This window comes from Ambystoma mexicanum, chromosome 12, assembly GCF_040938575.1.
Source record: "Ambystoma mexicanum isolate Mex_15411 chromosome 12, UKY_AmexF1_1, whole genome shotgun sequence".
Taxonomy (NCBI): Eukaryota; Metazoa; Chordata; class Amphibia; order Caudata; family Ambystomatidae; genus Ambystoma; species Ambystoma mexicanum.
The window spans coordinates 436,581,037-436,601,722 of NC_090936.1; the positions used below are offsets into that span (position 1 = coordinate 436,581,037).

General features: G+C 46.6%; 1 protein-coding gene across 8 annotated transcripts in view; it reads left to right on the forward strand.

Annotated features, from left to right (window-relative positions):
* ERC1 (ELKS/RAB6-interacting/CAST family member 1) overlaps positions 1-20,686 on the forward strand; it is a 2,866,486-nt gene that overhangs the window by 776,122 nt on the left and 2,069,678 nt on the right. For 5 of the 8 annotated variants that reach the window (XM_069628613.1, XM_069628618.1, XM_069628615.1 and 2 more), the window contains exon 6: positions 8,654-8,737. The exons of the other annotated variants lie outside the window; for them this stretch is intronic. In XM_069628613.1, coding sequence (XP_069484714.1) covers positions 8,654-8,737 — 84 coding nt within the window. The remainder of the gene's footprint in view (positions 1-8,653; positions 8,738-20,686) is intronic. 8 annotated transcript variants of the gene reach the window in all.

Here is a 20,686-nt window from a genome sequence, read left to right on the forward strand (position 1 = left end):
TCTTATTGATTATGATGCCCAATTCAGAACATTTAGTGACAAAATGATCTAAGCAAAGGCAGATCCCTGCTGGAGTTGTGGCTAATAGCACAACGTCGTCTGCAAAAAATAATGCTGGGCAGATGTTGGTGCAAAGCCAGGGCCATTTTAACAGTTTTGGGGGCCTGGGGAACAGACAGTCTTAGACCCCCGGATACCCATGTTGCTCCCCTGAAACCCATGTCCTACTCCCACCCCCTCCAAAACCATTTCGCCTCCCGCGACACGACACCCATGCCCCCTCCAGATCTCGAGTCTAATTCAACAGATACTCCTCTAAGCTTTAAATGGATTATCTAGTTGTTAATAAAATATAAACATTATACATCTGTGATCTGTTTCCCCAAGAGGATGCTATATTAAGGACATTTCACTTTGTTTTTTTTTTCGGATAATATATTTTGTAAGAAAATAAAGGAAAAGGATTTTAAGCAAACATTTAAGATGTAAGCATGTAAGCAATTGTAAGATGCACTGATAGAGTTGCCTTTCATATCCAACGCACTTCTTACAAGAGTCTGTGATAAACACAGCTACATATGGATTTCAACCAAAGCAATTTTGTTACCTGCAAAGGTTTCAAGTCCCGCTTTCAGGAAGACACCCATCAACATTCCCACATTTATTTATTTGGATTTATAAAGCGCCCAGCGGCCCGTAGGCATCGTGGCACTGTTACAGTATATTCACTTGGTTACAGCTTTCAAGATTAAGACAGCTTAAGACGTATGCTTTACAGGCAGAGTTGCAGGTACAGAGAAGTGTCATATCGGTCTTCTGAGGTTACAGGTGAACAGCCTTGATTGTCAAAAACAGGTAAAAACTTAGTTGAATAGCTTTTGTACTTCCAAGAGAAGGCCACCATCTTCCAATTTTACCTAAAGAAAAACAAGGCAAAGTCCATTCACTGCCTATTCACCTGCCACTGTCGCCTCTGTTTGGACTGCTAGGAAGATGAGCTGTATGCGTACCAAATGACGTCCCTGATTTCTTCATTACAGCCTATATTAAATTGACCCGACTCCTCAGCCAAGACTACTGTCCACATTAAACGTCAAAATGGGTTAGGGGTGTGCATCTTGGTGACGAGAGTCCAGAGTGACTACAGGAGACACAGCTCGAATGTGCTCGGCACAGAATGTGAGCCCCACTAGCATAAAACAAGCATTGGCAAAGTAAACGGTTTTTACTTGGATAGGGATTTTCCAGGCAATACCATAATTGTACTTACTGTACACAAGATGGCAAATGGTGTTCGCAGATGGGCCTATCGTGTCAGTTCTTGGCAAATGCCCATCTAATGCCTACGCAACAGCCGAAAATGTTGGCTTTGCCAGTGCTTTATTTTTAATAGGAATTGAGTGCAAGGAACAGGTGCAAGCCTACTGCTTACAAATCAAGCGGCAGAAGTCATACATCGACATTTTGAATACACCTGGTGCTGGTTTAAAGCTGCAAATAAGCCATCATCTTTCAGAAGACGGACTAAAAATAACATTGACATCCCCGTAACAGCACCACGCTTGCTCAAGGAGATCTAGAGGGGTGGGTCCGTCGTCTTTTTGGCAGGCCGGGTCAGGTACTGGGTGATGGGGACTAATATGAGTAGGGGTGGGCAAAGGTTGGGTAAGATGCCAAACATCCACATCCCATCTCTCTCCTGCTATCTTCCCTTTGCATACTAATAGTTTTCGTTTATGGGCAGCGCTTACAGTGTTACCTAATAGCCTAAACCAAAAGAGTTTTCTGGGGAGTACAAATGTTTAAATATCTCTGCCCTAATTGCTGTTTTTCATGTATGGAATGTGTGCCATTTATCCAAGACTACCAGTGGCCACCGGCTGGTTTCGTTGTGTTGTTTTGATGTATTCCTTCTTTCAGTGGGAGGGCGGTTGTTCATGCAGTGCTGCAACTGCATAGGCTTTTTGGCAATGACTTGCGTCTATAACCCTCCAGCGTTGTGTTGCTAAGGACTGGTAATTTGTTTCAGTTCAAAGAGCTCCCTGATTCTACTGTTAATGACTTAAAGCACTTGTCCTGCCAATGAGTGTCTTTCTCCACAAATATGCATGCTGCCATAGATGCGCGCCAGGTTACTCTTGATTTGGCAAATTCATTTTGTCTTGTGTTTACGGATTAATAGAGTGGTGTGTGTGGGCAGTGGATTGTAAGGAAGGTCAAGGAATAGGTGTTTCTGCCCTAAGTGGTCAATACAGAAAATAGTGCCCTTCAGTGTGCCATCGGTGCATGCAAGTAAGCAAAGGCAGCACAATGTGTGTGAGGACCGGTTCATTTAAGAGAAAACTGCATGCAGTTACCTTTGCGCATGCAGTTTTTCTCACATGCAAAACCTGAGGTGTGTGGGTATTCCCAGGGGGGCATGGGGCATGTGGAGGTCATGAAGACCTATACCGACATTCCCACTGGAGTGTGGAGTTTCACACTTACCCGGATCGCCTGCTGCTCTGCCTCGGGCTGGAATCAGCTCGCTTACCGCCACCAGGATGTGGCCTACTGGTCTGGCAGCACCCCCAGCACAGCATGAGGCTGCTGCAGGGTAGTGCAGGGCCGGCCCAGGACCAGAACAGGAGGACGCAGGTTGCATCAGAAGGACGGTCGGCCTGCTGCCTGGGGGCCAAAGAAGTACTGTCTGCAAACTGGACTGTAGGCAGCATGACAGCATCCCATCGCAAATCATCACTAAAATGACCCTCAGAGGAGCAAGTGGCACGTGCATGCTTGCCACTAATGCGCACGTGCCAGCGCTTGATCGAGGCGAGAGCTGCCACGCCCATGCCAACACTTATCAGTCATGACCCTTATCTGACCCCCCGAACCTCCCAATCATTTCACGGTGCCCTGGTGCCGCGATGCCTGGCCTGCTGCTGGTACAGCCAGCCTCTGCCTGCAGTCTGCAGACAGTGTGATTGTAATGCATTGATGGATTCCTCTTTATGTTGCATTTTTTTTAATGTGCAATTGAGATGGTGAAATGGAAAAAAAAATACTCGATTAACTGAGGTATATGCCCCTTGCAGGATGTTCACGACCTTATTTAAGCACACGCCCCCAAATCAGATGCCGAAAAAAAGCGGGGAAGCTTTCTGCCCACTTTCTGCCCACTTAAACATTTAGGCACACAAGCAGACAGGGCGCTTTCGTTACTCTGTCAACAAACAGCATGGAGCTTTCACGTGAAGTAAACAGCCAGCAGCGTAATATTTTCATAAAGCCAACAGTCCACGAACATGGGGCTCAACTTGTGAGAGACTGTGGAGTGAAAGTAAATCCAGCTGTTGTCAAAGAAGGTTTCGAGGTCATAGCTTTACTCGAGGGTTCGTGACGCGCTCGAGAAGCTTCCTTCGCCGGGTACTGCAACTCGCTGCGTTTTTGACCTTCGGGTCTTTCGACCAGAGCATCGCTCTCGGCAGTCTTCGAGGGGGTCGAGGCCGCTTTCTCGAAGACGCTCATCATATTTTTGCGGAATTCCTCCCATTCAGCCCGGGAACTATGTTTCGTGGGGCAAGGGATTCTCTTAGGAGAAACAGAGGAAGAGGAGGACGGAGAAGGGGATCTTCGACGTCTCCTCTTCGAGTGCTTCGATCTCGAGGAGTGATGGGACCCACTCCGAGACCTGGAGCGCGAATGGTGACGAGGAGACGAATGTCTCTACTTCGTCGAGGAAGAAGGAGCTTTTGAAGTCTTAACTTTTTCCAGCTTTCCCCTACGCTCCTTCAGGGCCTTTGCTGTCATGGACATACAGTCCTCGCACTCCGAACAATGATGTTCAGCTCCCAAACACCACAGACAAACTCTGTGAGGGTCAGTCAGCGACATCTTTTTCCCACAGTCTCAGCATTTTTTTAAGCCGGACCGAGGGGTCGTCGGTTCCGACGAGGAAGCCATCGAGTAAGGATCGAATATCTCGAGGAAATAGGATAAATTCTCTACGAAACTGAGCAACGATATTCCGAGGCACTGAGTAAGCGCAGAAAAACGGAACTGAGCAATGGACGCTGCGCACGGCCTTTATAGGCAGGATGACGTCAACGTCGATACGGCGGCTGTTGAGGGACATCGACTCGCGGACGTCGACGCGCAGCGCCCTCTAGAGAAAAATTTTCCGAGGCCAGCAAAGCTGGAAAGAGATATCTAAGATAAGGAATACGTCGGAGGAACATCCCATCGAAAGAACGTTACAAGGTAAGAAGTAACTTGTTTTTCTAATTGTCATTGCAAGTGTAAGCTCATCCCATCTGGTTTTATACAGCTGCTTTCTTTGCATTTACTCGACTACTATGGGTGCACCTTTTGTGTTTTAGCAACTCCTGATCAGCCTTGCCATTACTAGCAAGATAACACATTAAATCGTGTTTGAGCAATCTACACTCCTTATCAAACCACTCGCCCTCATCCATTCCTTTCTGGGCACATTCAAAAATACAAGCCTAGTAAATAGTGGGCTTAGTAGTGTTAACAAATGCTTGAATGTACCTAGTATCTCACTGTCGGTTAGAGCTTTGCCAATAAAGCACTCAATAGTTGATAGTATTGTGTGGTAGATAAGCTGTTTTGTCCCAGTCATCAATATTTGGTCCCATTTTATAACCCGCTTCGCATTCTTAGAGATCTGATCCGGAGCTGCGCGCACTATAACATTACAAGAAGTAACTCTCATTTTTTTATTGCAACTGAAGTGGCTTACGGTCACTATCCCTATGGTCGATGACACTTAAATCCTCCACAGCTTCCCAATCACCACCAGCACCAAAATATAAACGATACATGTAGAACAATTGTGCCCAAAAAAAAAATCCCTTGCTGGTCTATCTCCATCACTTCTACCATTACAGGCCCTCGTGTCTTGTAGTAATCGGGCACACTTCAGTGCATATTTGTGTACTGTAAGGAAGGCATGGTATCAAACAGTGAAGGCAGACACAAGTGATCACTGTTCAAGGGTGTTTATTGAACTTCAGTGCGTTGGTTGAACGCCTATCTAAATCTAAAGATGGGAGCCAGCTACGACCATCAAATAAAAATAACGCAGTCCTAGTCAAGTCTGTCAAAATAAAAGGGCCTATACTAATAAACCTATTGCCAATCCTTACTTCTAAATACAAAACGGTGTGAGATAGTGGATGCAAAAAGAAAAGTGTTCAAGAAATAATATATCGGGATAGTTGAGCGGTTGGCTTCCCTTCCCCATGTTTTCAGCACGGGGCAAGGCGACACGTTTGAGCTTCGCAAAAACTCTGGCTTCTCTGCCACGAGCATACAGTTCAAAGCAAAGGTATCCAGGCCTTCTGTAAAAGCTTCTTTTCCAATAACAGTGTCCTACTGCAGAGGGCCTGTTGCCACAAATAAGCACCAAAGTTCCTTTCTTATCAGGGCTTTCTTATGTACAAGTTCTTGTTTTCAGTATTCATCATGGGTCTCCTTCAGGTTTGGACCCCTTTTTACCATAATGTGCACAACTGGTCTCATTCGGGCTCGGCCCATGCAACTCACTGTCTACGTTTTCCTATTGATATAAAAAATCGAAGCCTTTCGAATGTGCAATGTCTTTTGCTTAACAGTCGCATGACCACTTTTATTCACTTCACACAATGTTTCTGCCACTTCTTGGCTTGATACCTTTACAGAGACCTTCAATTGAGCAACCACACGGCACTGCACCACTGTCACTGGTATCATATCTTTCCTTCTCCAAGTTCAAACATTCATCAGCAATTCAGCTTTACTTGCGTCTTTTATCACACACATTAAACAATGTTTGTTCCTGTGCTCCTTGTACAATGTTGCTGCTTACAACCTTGACTTCAACACAGACTGGCCTTGCATCGGCTTCCCCAACTCACCGGCTGTGTTGATCTCTCTGGCGCTACTTTGTTCTTGGAACCAAGGACGATACCACGCAGCTGCTGCTTCTCCCCAACTTGGTCAACTACGCAGGACGACATCTGGTCTCTCCGACACACAATGCAGGATTCTTTAGCCTGGTTTCCTGGCCTTATATTTTCTGATCTACAAGGTTTTTGAAAGTAACGGTTTTCTGTCGGAAATGTCAAGGGTACTTCCCTCCTTGCAAATCCTTCTTTGTTTGCTGTCTTTCTCCCCTCGTTCAGCTGCCTTCTCGAAACTGCTACTCCTTTGTGTGCTTTGCCTCGCTCACGGTGTGCTCTCGTGCTCCGCCTTTTATCCGTGTTGAGAAGTTTAATGGAAGTCAGGTGCGAGTGATGGTCAGTAATTGCCTGACTTCACCTGACCATAGTAGTGGGACATGTCAGGTACACTGCTTGGGTGTGAGTCTTTTTTTCTCCCAGAGCGGGCTGTCTTTGTGGAGGTGTTTGTGAAGGGAAAGGCGGGGGGGGGCAAAATTCCCATTTATCCTACCTGGTAGGATGGGTTAAAGGTGTTGCAGGGGGAGGGATACCTCATCTCGTCATCCGGTGTCCCACTCCCCGAAGACCCCTCACCCAGGTGATCCTCCCGCACTGGTCCACCCCAGGGTCTGTATCCAAAGGCGATGGCTGTGCCCTGTACACATGAGAGAGAGAGAGAGAAAGAGAGATCCCTGGGGACTAGCGGGTGACATTTCCTAAGGGGCCTCATTAGGCCAATTACTAATAAGTTTGTATAATAGCAATATTGTCCCCTCAGGTTTTGCGCATAAGGTCGATTGTAAGTATTAAATACAAGCAGTATATGGCCCTCATTATTTTCACAAATTGCCAATAAAAAATCGGGGGAACAGCTTTTACACACTTTATCCACCCACCCTGATCCTACAGCCACATATGTAGGCATTAGGCCCATCTTCAGTGGAGGAGACCGAAGGAATAAAGTGTTAGCTGAGGCTTCTGGTGGTAATTGAATCTTCTCTCCTTTAGAGAAGGCTCAGCAACTTCCTCCTTACCCTATGACTTTGGCTATGGAGAAAGTCAGCTGTTAAAGTGTGAGAAAAAAAAGTGCTGTTAAATGAATAGGGTGCTGATGTAGTAGATGACCAATAGCTTACTTGGGTGGGCAGTATACTCCGTATTCCAAATGCTCAGATTTGTTTCACATTTAAGTTATACATCTGGTTGAAGGATGGTGAGCAGTTAGTGTCAAGGTAAGCATAGTGCTGTTTTCAGAACATAAATAGTTCTAGTTGCAGATGTTACTGTTGCTACTGACGAAGGTACAGCAGTTTTGAGAGACTGCAGTTAGTGTTGTTGCAGAAGCCCTTCCAGGTATAGGTGGGCGAAGGCTTCACAAAAAACACATGTATGCAGATAAACCACACTGTCTTGCACACTAGGGCCTGTTATGAAGGTAGTGAAACAACTGATAATGCAGGCTACCTAAACTCGAAGTAACCCACTGTTTTGTTTTGAAAGTAGCCGAACACTGGCATCTGGCTGTACATTTCTGATGTCATTGTTTTCATATGTTCTTAAATAGATAGTATTAAAAGTGCGTTCATCTTAAATTGGTCAAAACAAAGCTACCGGTCAATTTTGCACTGCTTTAGACATGATAATCGTCCATTGAACAAATTAAAATAAAATGTTTAGAATCATTTTTTTTTAACCATTTGGTTACAACCATTCCTGCGGCTGAAGTTCAGCAAGAAAAGTGTTTTTTTGTGTGCCCTTCTTGTTGGCTTTTTGCTATTCCCCGAAACAGTTTTTGATTTTAGAAAGAAATGGTTGTTTTCAAGTATGTGTTCAGTTAGAAAACGATCTTTTTTTTTTAAATGAACAGTACAGATGGGCGCAAAGTAATCATTAAATTAGGCTTCATCTGATTAGTGACTGATTTTGCAACATTCCTTGCACTGGACTTCTTTCTTGATTCTTTAGCTCGGCCCCTCTGTGACTGCCTTTCCTGTCTCCTCTTGTTTCTATGCACAGTCCTGTTCCCTTGCTGCTTTTTCCTCCAATCCACTCTCCCCTGCAGTGCTAATTATTCTTCAATATACTCTTGTGGTGACCTTACTCTACCTCCTAATATTACATCCAGTAATTTCTCACCTTTTGTTCTCGAACATCCAGTATACTTTCATCTATCTGAACTGTCATCTTCGTGTTACTTCTGCTTATTCTACTTGTCCCTCAACCAGGTGGGATGAGTTCTCAAAATTCCTTCTGCTCACCATATACATAGCAGTCTCAGCACCTGCACTGGGGAACTGCTTGAATACCTTCTCCATTTCCATTGCTTTGATCCTTTCACAAAGGCTTGGTGGTTCCTTACCTCTAATATTCCCCCAGAATTCCTCAGTGGTTCTACTGTCCTACACAGGAACACTCACTCATGCCCCAAATTGCATCTTTTGAATGATGTTCCTTTATTTAAACTTGCTGCGTGCACTCTTTATAGTCGTCTCCTAGTGCGCTTGATCACATTATTCAATACAGATGCGATCCACTAGAATAATTCTACTCTATTGATATGCCCTTTGTTCATGTCCAATTACCATTTTTTGGACTACTTTTTACTCTTTTGAACTTGCACATGAAATGGCAGGATGTTTGACTTGCATTTTGGTTGTTTGTGCTCTAACCAGAAACTACTTGCCTGTTGTGCCTACTCAATTATTGACTTTAAAAACATGCTGTGACAGGTAGAACAACTCAAAGAAGAAGTAAGTGCGAAAGAGACCCAAGGAGAGGAACTGAAAAGGAAAGCATCTATTCTCCAGACAGAGGTCTGTGCCGTAACACTGTTATTGTATCGTGCAGTGCATGCAAAACGGAACGGTGGTCTGCTAGTGCTTGCGCTTTCTGGGACACTCAAATAATGTGCTTAACTTACACACTTCTGCTTTGACTCACCAGTACTAACCAACTAACAAAAATGTAATTGTTGTCTTACAAGATGCTTATCGCTTAATAGCCATCAGAGTTAATGAACTGTTGAGCTACTAAAAGTTTGAGGGCGATCATTTTACACCGGTGGCACTGTTGGTCTTCAGAAAATTAGACCTTTGTTCTGCTCAAGCAACTGATTTCTTCCCTCCTGATAAACCGAGTATAGTGAAAGCCTGGTTGTCTCTTGCCATCGATGTACATAAATTAATGCTTCTCATACCCATGATGAGCTCTCTTATCGTTTGATTTCTTTTCAAACCATGTATATGTGAGTTGTCTAAAAGCACTTATTTGTGTTCAACTCTGAGCACCTTTTTATCTGCGGCCTAGATACCTGCTTGCTGTACTGAATATGTCTAAAATAATAATAAAATGTTTCTCCTATAAAAAAAGAAGCAAAACTAATTTGATGTTTAACAAAATATGCTCTTTGGGCTTCTCCCTCTCCCCAGTTGGCAAGCTTCTTATTTCAGACTGCGAAATGTTTAGCATTTGTTAACTTGGTCTTTTGCTTTTTAAAAATAAAATAAGTTCAGTTGGCTAATTAAAGCAACACTCACTGGCGATGGTTCCGCTATGAACGGTGCGGTAAGTAAATCTTGTGAGCTTTATTTGCTTTTATGAATTGATGAACATGGTCAATTGAACGTCCCACCCTACAGTGAGAGCATCTTGAGTTCAGTGGTAGGGAATATTGAAACCCTATTTAGCCAGTGGTTCAGAAAGGGTTGTGAAAACACAAGAGCATTGATCCATAATAGTGGAGGACATGTTCTACCTGCACCCACCATGCTGACTCTACAATCCATGGACCAGTGCTACTCCTTCTCTGTGCATTAAATGGAAGTCGTTTTTGCAGTATTTGCATCACGTCAAATAAGCATCTAGTAATTGATAACACCGTAATGCTTTTCGATAGACAATGGATGTTAACCAGAATCTGAGGTTTTTAATTCTTATAACAAAATATGGGCAGCTTTCATTCGTCACTTATCTTCGATTTATTTATGGATGCACAGTTTATAAAACATCTCCATCTTGTTAGTATAATACATGTTTATTTACTATCCAGATATAGTTTGTATAAAAGTTCACATTTGTCTGAGAAAATAATGGAAAAACCTGACCGAGTATCCTTGTAGGGGTTAACATTTTTCTTTAGCTTCTGTCCAAGCAATTGCACACAAAATGCAGAACTTGAGGCCTCCTTGCCACATATATTTGTCACCATTGAAGGACATGGGCTTGAGCTCTAAGAACTGAAGTCAAGAACCCCCCCCCCCCCACAACAGCATACTCCTACATCTCGACCCCTTTCCTCCATCCTTGGTTCGTCCCCAACATGGGGACGGTACCAGATCCTTTGGCAGCAAAAAATTGATTGAGCTTCCCCTTTAAATTTAGTATAGCGTGCGGGTCTGCCCTCCGGCACCTCACCTCAGTCCCTTTTTCCGCACAGATGGTATTGGACCTGGCAGCCAGCTCAGAGACCTTTTTTCAGTTCTCCGCTTGCTCCCCATTTTTAATTTTTTCACTCTTATTTGACTTCCCTTTGGTGCCTCGCCTCCCCCGGCGCATGTCGGGCGAAAGAGGATTCATGAGATGTGCCTCATGCTACCGCTCGTGCCCGGCCTCTGATCCCCATGCACACTGTCTTGAGTGTTTGGGGCCTGACCACCACTGGGACGCATGTTAGACTTGCAGTGCTCTCGGTCACAGGGCATTGAAAAATTGGTTGTCACGCTGAAGTGAGATCTTCCACTCTTCACCTCTGCCCCATGTTAAGGACTTTGTCTCCAGAGCCTCTCGTCAAGACAAGGTAGGCCCTCTGTTCAGCATTGCTCCACAGTGCAGTGACTCCTTCCCCGGGGTTCCTACCGATAGGGGTGCCTTGGATTCAGGTTCTGGCAGGCCGAGGCCGCTGAGGCTACCAGCTCCCAAGTCGAGGGGCCCTGGGGCTCTTCACCCGGAGAACGCGAAGACCTGAGGCCATCCTGGCTACCGGCTCCCAAGCTGAGGGGGCCTTACCGGGCTGTCGTCAGAAGGGCGATCAGGTTCGTCCTCGAGGGGTAAAGGATCGAGTGCCGCCTATAAGAGTCTGTTCTCGGCATGATCCATCATGGCTATCGGCACAGGTGCCAAGTGTGTGCAGCCTACAGGAACTTGCTCCAAGGTCATGAGTCTGAGCGTTAAGACTACCAGCCAGCCGACCGAGGGCTCAACGCCTACCAAAGCTGCTGCTTCGGGTGCAAGACCCAAGCTATATCCTCCCGTGTCTGCTGCCTCTCGTGGCTCAGAACCTCCCGTCCAAAAATAGGTTGTTGCTGGTCCTAAGATGGCTGACACCAGGGGCGACCAATGTCCAAACCAAAATGGCCACTGTTAGAGGTACCAGAGCCATAGAGTTGTTTATGGGACGGTGTACAACGCTCAAAAAGGTTGCCGCAGACAGTAACAGTTAAAGAATGGATGGTCTTCCCCGGGATACTTTGAAGCAAGTGAGCGTATTGTAGTGGGTGTGTATTGCATGCCGCCAGCCAGAACAGGTGAGATTCGATAATGTAACACCTGAGTGTGGATTAGATGATACATTTTACATAGGCTCACTTTCTTTGGTAGGTTGCTGAATGAATGTGTGGAGTATAAAAGACGCCCTTTTGTATATTTCGACCGTTAGATGGTATACAGTGGCGAATAACAAAACAAGCTAGTTGAGTCAAGAGAGCGGTAACCACACGCTGCCTGCCTAGAGAGGCGAGAGAGTTTTTTGGTTAACATAGTTTGTTGAACACTGTTTGGAGTGCCTGCCACCATTTAGTTAGTAGAGAACTAGAATTACTTGAGTTTTGGTGGAGGGAGAGCTGGGTTTGTTGATGTTATGCGACCCTGAATGTAGAGGAGCTATGCATTGACTCGTAGTTTTGTCATAGGTGGCAAAGCAATCTGAGCTTTGACAGCGATTGAGACACTCGGCCTGATGGATGCCGCCAAAGAGCCCCTACAGGTAATTACCCTAGTTAGTGGGAGCGAAGTGGGTGGCAGGGAATGGTCCTGCCGCAGCACGAGTTTAAATAGCATTTGGAGCTAATTGGTGTCACAATTTTATGTAGTATGTATTATGATCAAGTTTTGTGTAAATATTGGATAAAATAATTTTAAACACGTAAGGGGTGGTGTGATTATGGTGTCTCTTCATCCTCTAGTACCTTGTGGAGTATGTCCTCAACGCCTCCTGAATACTGAAAACAAGAGAAAGACAGACAGAGTCCTACCTATGGTTTATTATATAACAAAGACCCTCCGGGTAAAGGTCGGACGTAGCACACCCCCACAGTTTGAGGGTGTGATCTGAAGTCTCTCTTGGTTAATTGTGGGGTTCCTCCTCAACCAGAAGAAGTCAGTTGTGCCCATCCCAGGACCTGGTCTTCTTAGGGGTGCGTTGGAACACTGACGTTTAGCGGGTGTTCCCCACGCCCGATAGGCTCCTGTCCTTCCGCAAGGTGATGGTTACAGCACCTGCTGGGCCATATGACTTCCTGCATGCTCATGGTACAGCATGCTCACCCTTGATGAGGCACCTGCAGCACCACCTGGCGGCCAATTGGGCTCAGGGGACGGGGGGTCTCAGTCGGACAAGATATCAATTCCACCGCTTCTACTGCCCGATCTTCGCTGGTGCATAATGAATGGCAAACCTTCAGTGGCAGCCCTCTTCACCTGGCCGTAGCCCACCCTTGTGGTAACAGACTCCTCCCTTTCAGGCTTGGGGCTACTTTGGAGGGCTACGTGATTCATGGTGCATGGTCCAGGACGGAAGCGCTCCTGCATATCAATATACTCAAGCTCCGGGCAGTGGGCCTGACCCTCAAGGTGTTCCTGCCTCTCATTAGGGACAAGTCTATTCTGTTGAGGATGGACAGTTCATCCACAATGTTTAACCTGAACAAGCAGGGTGTCACCCGTCTGTCCGTCCCCCGCCTCCCCTCTGTCAGGAGGCGGTATCGATCTGGGAATGGGCCCTGACGGAAGGGGTTTGAATTTCTGCGGTTCACCTTCTGGGGGACTGCAATGCAGAAGCAGCCCAACTGAACCGCCTGGGGTTCAATACATACGAGTGGGAGTTGCACACTGACTCTTTGTTGCCCCTGTCTGGTGTTGGGGGAATCCCAAGTGCCCCCAGTTTGCATCATGGGCAGGTCAATGGTCACTGGGAGATGCCTTCTAGATCTGTTGCCACAGCCACAGGTGTTATGCAATTCTGCCCACCCCTCTGCTCCAACGGACCCTCTGCAAGTTACGGGCTTCGGTGGGTTGCAGCCTCATCCTGGTTGCCTTCCCCACGGGCCTTCTAAACCCTGGTTTTCGGATCTGCTGCTGTTGTGCTCCCAGGGTCCTGTCCACCTTCAGATCTCCGGCTGAGGCTTCCCGATTCTCTGCTCCATTTTCCAGCAGTCTTTGCAGGCAGTAAGGTTTCTCGTACCAAAGGGACTCTGTGTTTTTTGCTCATGCTTTACTGAAATCTGTTCTTGTGATCGGCATGTGCATATCTTTGTCTGCTCCCCCCTGATTGGTGCACGTGGCTCCACACTTGACTGTACCTTCCATCATCAGACAGTCTCACAGGGCAGCCTTTCCCGGGTAGCCACCAAAAAGGCAGCTCCCAGCCCGGTTTGCTCCTGTTTGCTCCTGGATGCCGGACGGAACATCCTACAGCGACAACACTGGTAATGTGGTACAGCCTGTGAGCACAGCCATTACTGTTCTATTAAAACCCTGCCACTCTAACTCACATCACTACCACGGTTCCTAACAGTGCAATGTTTTCCTCTGTGCAATGGTAGATAGCTGATGTGTTCATCATACTGTGCTCTGGGTAGCCACTGTGGAGACGGCAATTTGTTGCACTTCGATGAATTTTGGGGGAGGGCAATGTGCTGCACTCCGATCTTGAGGGTATGGAGTGTGTTGCTCTTACATGAACTCTGATGGTAGAAAATGTGTTGCACTTGAATACATTCATGGGGTAGCCTGTATATCGCACTTTCAAAGGGTCTTGGGGGTGGGCAGTGCATTATACTTGGAGGAATGGAGCAAGTAGCCAATGCTTTGAGCTTAGCTGAACATGATGCAACTGTACGAACTAATAATGCTCCAATATGCTGCTCACTCACCCTATACCACAGAACAAAACACATCGTACCTCTACTGCAGCAAAGCATAAACAAACAAAAACTACACACACCATACAACACCAAACAAGAAACTAAGCCAACCACACACAAACATGCATACACAAACACCACAGAGTGACCTGTTTTTTCCAAATTGAAGCTAACAGCACATCAGAACTAGCTCACTCTTTTCAGTCAATTCCACTAACCAAACACCCTCAGCCCTCCTTCCTTTTCAGATCTGCCGGGGCACCTAGAGACCACAAAGCATGTCCGCGGTGCACGGTACAAGTACTCATAACATAACAGTACATATAAATCGGTCTTAAATAATGAAAGATTTGAATCTCCGCTTATGGGTAAAGTAGCACAATAGGATCACTGTAGGTGATCCGCAAGCAACGAGATTATAAAACTTCTAGCAGGAGACACCAAGAAAAGGGCACTCGCCAGTATTCAAGAAGGACAGATTACATTAAATACAGTAGTAAACACGCATCAGTGCAGCAGAGAACTGTGGACAGACAAGCTGTCCCTGGTTTAGCGTTAATTTCTTTCATTGCTAAGAAGATTAGACGTTACCGTGGTCCAGGCAGAAATAATTGAACAGCTCTTTGATTAGCAGACCCTATTTGGAAAATGTCAAACAAACGAGCAGCTGAAAAAGGTGATTGATCCTGCCACTCATGAGTATACCCTTTTTAAAGAAGGTGACTTACTGGTAATATGATTGGCCAAATGTTACAGGCTCGTCCTGTTCCCCCTCGACCCATCGTACACTCAGGAGAAGCTAAAATCATTCTCCACCAATGAAACAGCTCATATAATAACTAACACGTCCATAGAAGAAAAAGAATGGAGAGAATTGCTGCTGTTGCAAAATGCTTTCTCTGTCATATCTGTGAGGCAGCCTCAAGCCTTGGGGGATCTGATCCAGTTCCAGTAGTGTTATCAGCTGTGCACTTCTCAGGAGATGCTGCCTGAGGCTTAACACATTCCACAGCGCTGCGACCTTGCTTGGCATGGCTGTACAGCTTTATCCCATTCTCATCGCATCAGAGGAACCTCATAGGAAACCAAAAAGAAAATGCATTACAGGGTTCGGAATTGAGGGGAGCTGGGAGCTATTTAGCTCCTGCTTCTTGCATAGTAGAGCCTGGTTAGCTTGAAACCAACAGCTACCAGCAGCTACCTTCGGCTCCTAGGGTCAACTGGTGCCTTCCAAAGATGTAAAGCTGACATTTACTTTGAGTATTTGGGAATGGTGATAATTAAGAATTGGAACACCTCTAATATACATTTAAACTCAATGGTCCATACAAAATGGACATAATGTTAAAGGAGCACCTCTGGTAGCTCGTGGTTCCCCTGCAGTAGCCCCTGCCTACAGGGAGATGCCAGACATCCAGGAGCTCATTGAATCTCAATTTCGAACTCTGCACTCAGAGTTGGTAACACCATAACAAAGTCCTAATTCCCAGGGATATTAGTTTCAACGCATTTCAACATCTTGGAAATAGTGTGAACGTGATTAGCAGAGGAAGGAGGGTAGGTCAAGCAGCCACGAGGCATAAAAAAGTAGTGACGAGATCGGCTTACCAAGGTGCTCTGGGTGGAGGGAAGAGAAGACTGACAGTTTTTCTACAGACAGGGCGATATTAGAAGCAACAGATGGGTGTTTGACACTGTTTGCAGTGGTAACTGCATATAATTCAATAACAGCCATTCTTCCCTACAACAAGAGGATAAAACCGGAGCACTTCCCACTCCTATTAGTAGAAATAAAATCACTTCTCATATATATATATATATATATATATATATATATATATATATATATATATATATATTTCTGAGGCTTGTGAAATCTGCTTAGATCACATGCTGTGCATAGGCCGACATCTAGTGGAAGCTGCAGAGTATTACAGTTTGTTTTTCGAAACTCGAAAAGGGGCATCGAACTAGGGCGTGCCAGTAGTACTATCCCCAGTGTGACGTGCACTGTACCCATGATCCCTCACGCATGTAGGACCCTCATTGTTTTTTTCAGCCATACTTGTCGGAAGCATAATCCAGAGTTCCCTGGCGTTTAGCCATTTATCATATAATTAACAAAAAATCCCCGCTCTCCAACCCTACCTCGAAGATCGACGTCAGTACTTGAGACCGAGGAAGAACAGCCGTCGGGACTACACAACGGACTTTGGGCCTTGGAAGGCCTCTGGCCTCGGCCTGGTCCTCGGAAGGCCTCTGGGGTCGGCCCTGTGCAAGTAGGGAGAGTGGGGGTGGATATACACACACACTAGTTTCCTACATATACCTGCCCGCTGCCAGATATTGACATATAGAGAGTACTCCCTTTAAATTCTGCCCGAAGTGCAACCGTAAGTTTCCCTGGATAGACCAACATAATACCTGTAACCTGTCTTCCAAGGGACCATCCCGAGGCAAATTGTTGAGCTTGTAAGCTCTTCAAAGCCAAGACACTCAAGGACCGCTCGACCAAGCTTTGGGCCCACTACGCCAGGCAACTCGAAGCCATGGACGCAGTAGGTTCCTTCAGCGATGGCAGCAACGCCGACGTACGGGCGGCGAGGGCACAGGGGTGTTGCCAGGCACCCACGCGCAAGCCCCCGATCTCTGAGGACTGACCAGCGGTTCAGTTATGTGGACATCACCCGGCGGCAAGAGTGCTACAGACTCCTCTTCCACCAAACACACTAACCCTGACCGAGATCCGACACGTGTGTCGAGTGATCGGCATAAGAAGGCACAGAAAGAGCGGTCTGCCGAATCGGTGTCCTCTGGGCGTTCCAGGTCACGGTCGCCGCATGACACACAGCAACTGTCCACGATTGCTAAGAGTGCCACATTACCAAAAGTCAGAGGTACTGTCGCCAGAAGACTAATCCGACCTCTTCACCCAGGTAGCACGTTGGACAGCTACTCCTGTAGTTCGTTCGACGTCTGCTTCCGAGATTAAACGCCCCTCTTCCAAGACTCGCAAATCTCGTGTTCCCACCTCCGATTCTTGACGCCAGGCGTCGAAAGATCCAGGAAACTCCAAAGGGTCAGGAAAACATTCCTCTACACATGGGAAAGGGGTAAAACAACATAAGAAAGCCTCTGAACAGGTTCAGAAGGAAAAACACAAGCATCCCAAATGTTTAGAAAAATCCAAGGCCCCTGACCATGTCACTAGGCCAAAGATTGTTGCTCCCACTCCCAGTTCAAGACAATAGGACTCGGAGGACATTTATAGAGTGATGAGGAGGATGTCCTTTTTTGTAGATTTATACGGGAAAAAAAACAAATTACTTCCATAGCTAGCACAGTACTCCAGCTACCTCTGCCCCTTCGGGATCCAAAGACCCTCAACCTCCTACTAAAAGACCCCATACTGAGACTCCAGTTCAGGGCTTGATTTCAGACCCTTTTAGTGTTGAACCTTACCAGCAGTATGGTGAGGAGTCCGAAGTACAAATCCTGGACGACCAGACTGGGCCCGATTACTATGGAGACGATGAGGACCAGGAAGAGGAGGAGGAAGACGAGGCGGAGACCTATAGTCTCAACTCCCCTATTCGCAAGGACCCCCCCGTGAATGACTCTCCTGTTGACAATCAGTCTTTACTCAATGAAGTTTTAGCCAAGGCTGCAGCCCATTTCCAAATTGACACTCGGGGTGCCCAATAAGAGAGAGATTTTGCAGAGGAAATTCTAGGGGACAAAAAATCCATTGCTCAAGCTATCCCCATTCTAAGATCTATTCAACGCAGAATCGGTCCTACTCTAGTTACCCCCAATCTTACTTGGGCAGTTAACCCACGAGTAGAAAAACTATTTACGGCCGCTCCCTCCGACCCACTGTACATAAGGGGTCAGCTAAAAACTGACTCTTTAGTGGTTGCAACCACCATAAAGAGAGCGGGAACACCACTAGCATCTTCGGAAGCACCCCCAGACAAAGAGAGCAAGAGAATATATGGTCTAGGGAGGAAAGTGGCATCCACGTCGGTATACCAAGCACACATTGCCAATACCACCACTCTGCTAGCAAGCTACAACTGCCACCAATGGGAACAGGTGTCTGCCCTCATTGCCTCCGCACCAGAACCTCTAAAGAGCCAGTTGGCCCAAATTGTGTCGGACGGAAGATCAGTATCCGGATGCATTCTCAAGGCTAACTTCGATGCAGCAGACAATGCAGGAAGACTGATAGCAGAAAGCACAGTGATTAAACAACATTCTTGGCTAAGGCAGTCAGGGTTTAAACCCGAGAACCAAGCCACCCTCATAGGCATGCCGGTAGAACCTAATGTCCTGTTTGGGAAAGCAGTGGAGGAAGAGCTGAAGATGGCTAAGGATGAATGACACCTTAAAATCCCTTGGCCAACTACCAAATAAGTCCACAAACCAGCAGGGAAATAACAATTTTTGTTTCTTTCGCGGCCAAAACTCCCATAGAGGGTCCAATTACTATTAGAACCAAGGAACCTCGTGGGGCGGCAACCAACAAGCTACCCAAGGTTTTGCCAGAGGTCAAAAGAGGGGCCACGGTAGGGGGAGAGGCAGCCCAGGTAGAGGCGCTACGACTCCCAATAAACAGTGACGTTCCGCTCCGGGTCCCTTTCCATGCATCCCCAGTAGGGGGGCGCATTTCCATCTTCACCCACGCATGGGAGGGGATCACTTCGGACAGATGGGTGCTGTCCACAGTGTCCGCGTGATACTGTATAGAACTACTGCAACGCCCCCGCAACCACCCTCCAAGACAGAAGATACACTCCTTGGAAGGAGATTGCTGTTCTTCTTTCAAAGGATGCAATAGAACTCGTCCCGAGCAAACAGGTAAACAAGGATATTTATTCAACTTACTTCCTTGTGCCAAAAAAAGATCTAACAAAGCGCCCAGTATTGGACTTGCATCCTGCAAACAAGTATGTCAAGCCCCAAATATTTCGCATGACTACACTTCCGGAAGTAATCCCCCTACTAAAAAAGGGAGATTACATGGCAACATTGGACATGAAAGATGCCTATTTTCATATTTCCATGGTCCCAGTCCACAGAAGATTATTACGCTTCAAGGTGGACTGTCCGCACTACCAGTTCAAGGTGCTGCCCTTCGGTATAGCCTCAGCTCCAAGGGTATTCACCAAGGTACTGGCGGTGTTGGCGACGCACCTACGCAGGCAGGCAATCCCAGTGTACCCTTACCTGGACGACTGGCTCATCACAGGGGAAACCCCCGTAATTTGCAGATCCAACATCCAAAGAACGATCCACCTCCTCTTCCGATTGGGCTTCACAATCAACGAGAAAAAATCAAGCCTGGTGCCAAGCACCTCCAAACAGGTACTAGGAGCTGTCCTAGACACTGAAGAGGAGTTGGCCTTTCCATCAGAGGAAAGAATTTTGAATCTGTTACTGCAAATTCCTCAATATCAGTCTGGTCGCCAGATAAGGGTTTGCAAAGCGATGTGTTTGCTAGGCATGATGGCGTCATGTATCTACCTGGTTTCCCACACGCGCCTGCGCATGCGACCCATGCAGGAATGGTTGGCAAAACAGTGGTCTCGGGCAAGTGGCCAGTGGGACGATCTAGTGGTCGTTTCACCAACACTAGTACAGAGTCTTCGCTGGTGGACAAGAGAGAACCTTTTAAAGGGGAAACCCTTTTACGATCCAGAAATACAGGCCGTAGTCACTACAGACGCGTCCCTGTCAGGGTGGGGAGCACACCTCCTTCACCACACAGCTCAGGGCCTCTGGTCTAACACAGTGGCCAAGAATCACATCAACTTGCTGGAGCTTCTGGTAGTCTTCAGATCGCTTCGGGCGTTCAAACCCCACCTATCCAACCTGTCAGTGCAGATCCTAAAAGACAGCACAACGGCAATGTTTTACATTAACAAACAGGGGGGTACTCGTTCGCCAAATCTGTCCAAGCTTGCCCAGAAAATTTGGATATGGGCACTTAGACGGAACATTTACCTGTCGTCTCAACATGTTCCAGGGGATCTCAATTCACTAGCGGACGCTCTGAGCAGAGATCCCCTTCCAGAAGAACACGAACGGCGTCTACACGAAGAAGTCGTAAAAGATCTCTTCTCTCAGTGGGGTTTCCCCACTATAGACGTATTCGCCACAAGCGAAAACAGATAATGCCCAGTACTCGCATCCAGGTTCCCCCAGTCAGGCTCCAAGGGAAACGCTCTATGGATGAACTGGTCAGGGATGTTTGCCTATGCTTTTCCACCAACTTCTCTGATGAGGAAGGTGAAACAAGATGCACAGGGAATCGATGACGCTCATCCTAGTTGCTCCTATGTGGGCGAGACAACCGTGGTTCCCACACCTGCGCAAACTGGCGGTGTGCAACCCCATCAGACTCCTGTGCTGGTACAACCTACTCTCCCAGCACGAACGACAAACAGTGCATCCTCAACCCAACTCGATGAACTTGGCAGCATGGCTCCTGAGGTCATAGAGTTTGGCCATCTCAATTTACTACAGAGATGTATGAATATCTTGAAAGAATCTTGAAAACCTAACACAAGGCACTGTTATTTTGATTAATGGAAAAGATTTGTTATCTGGTGCCAGAATAAA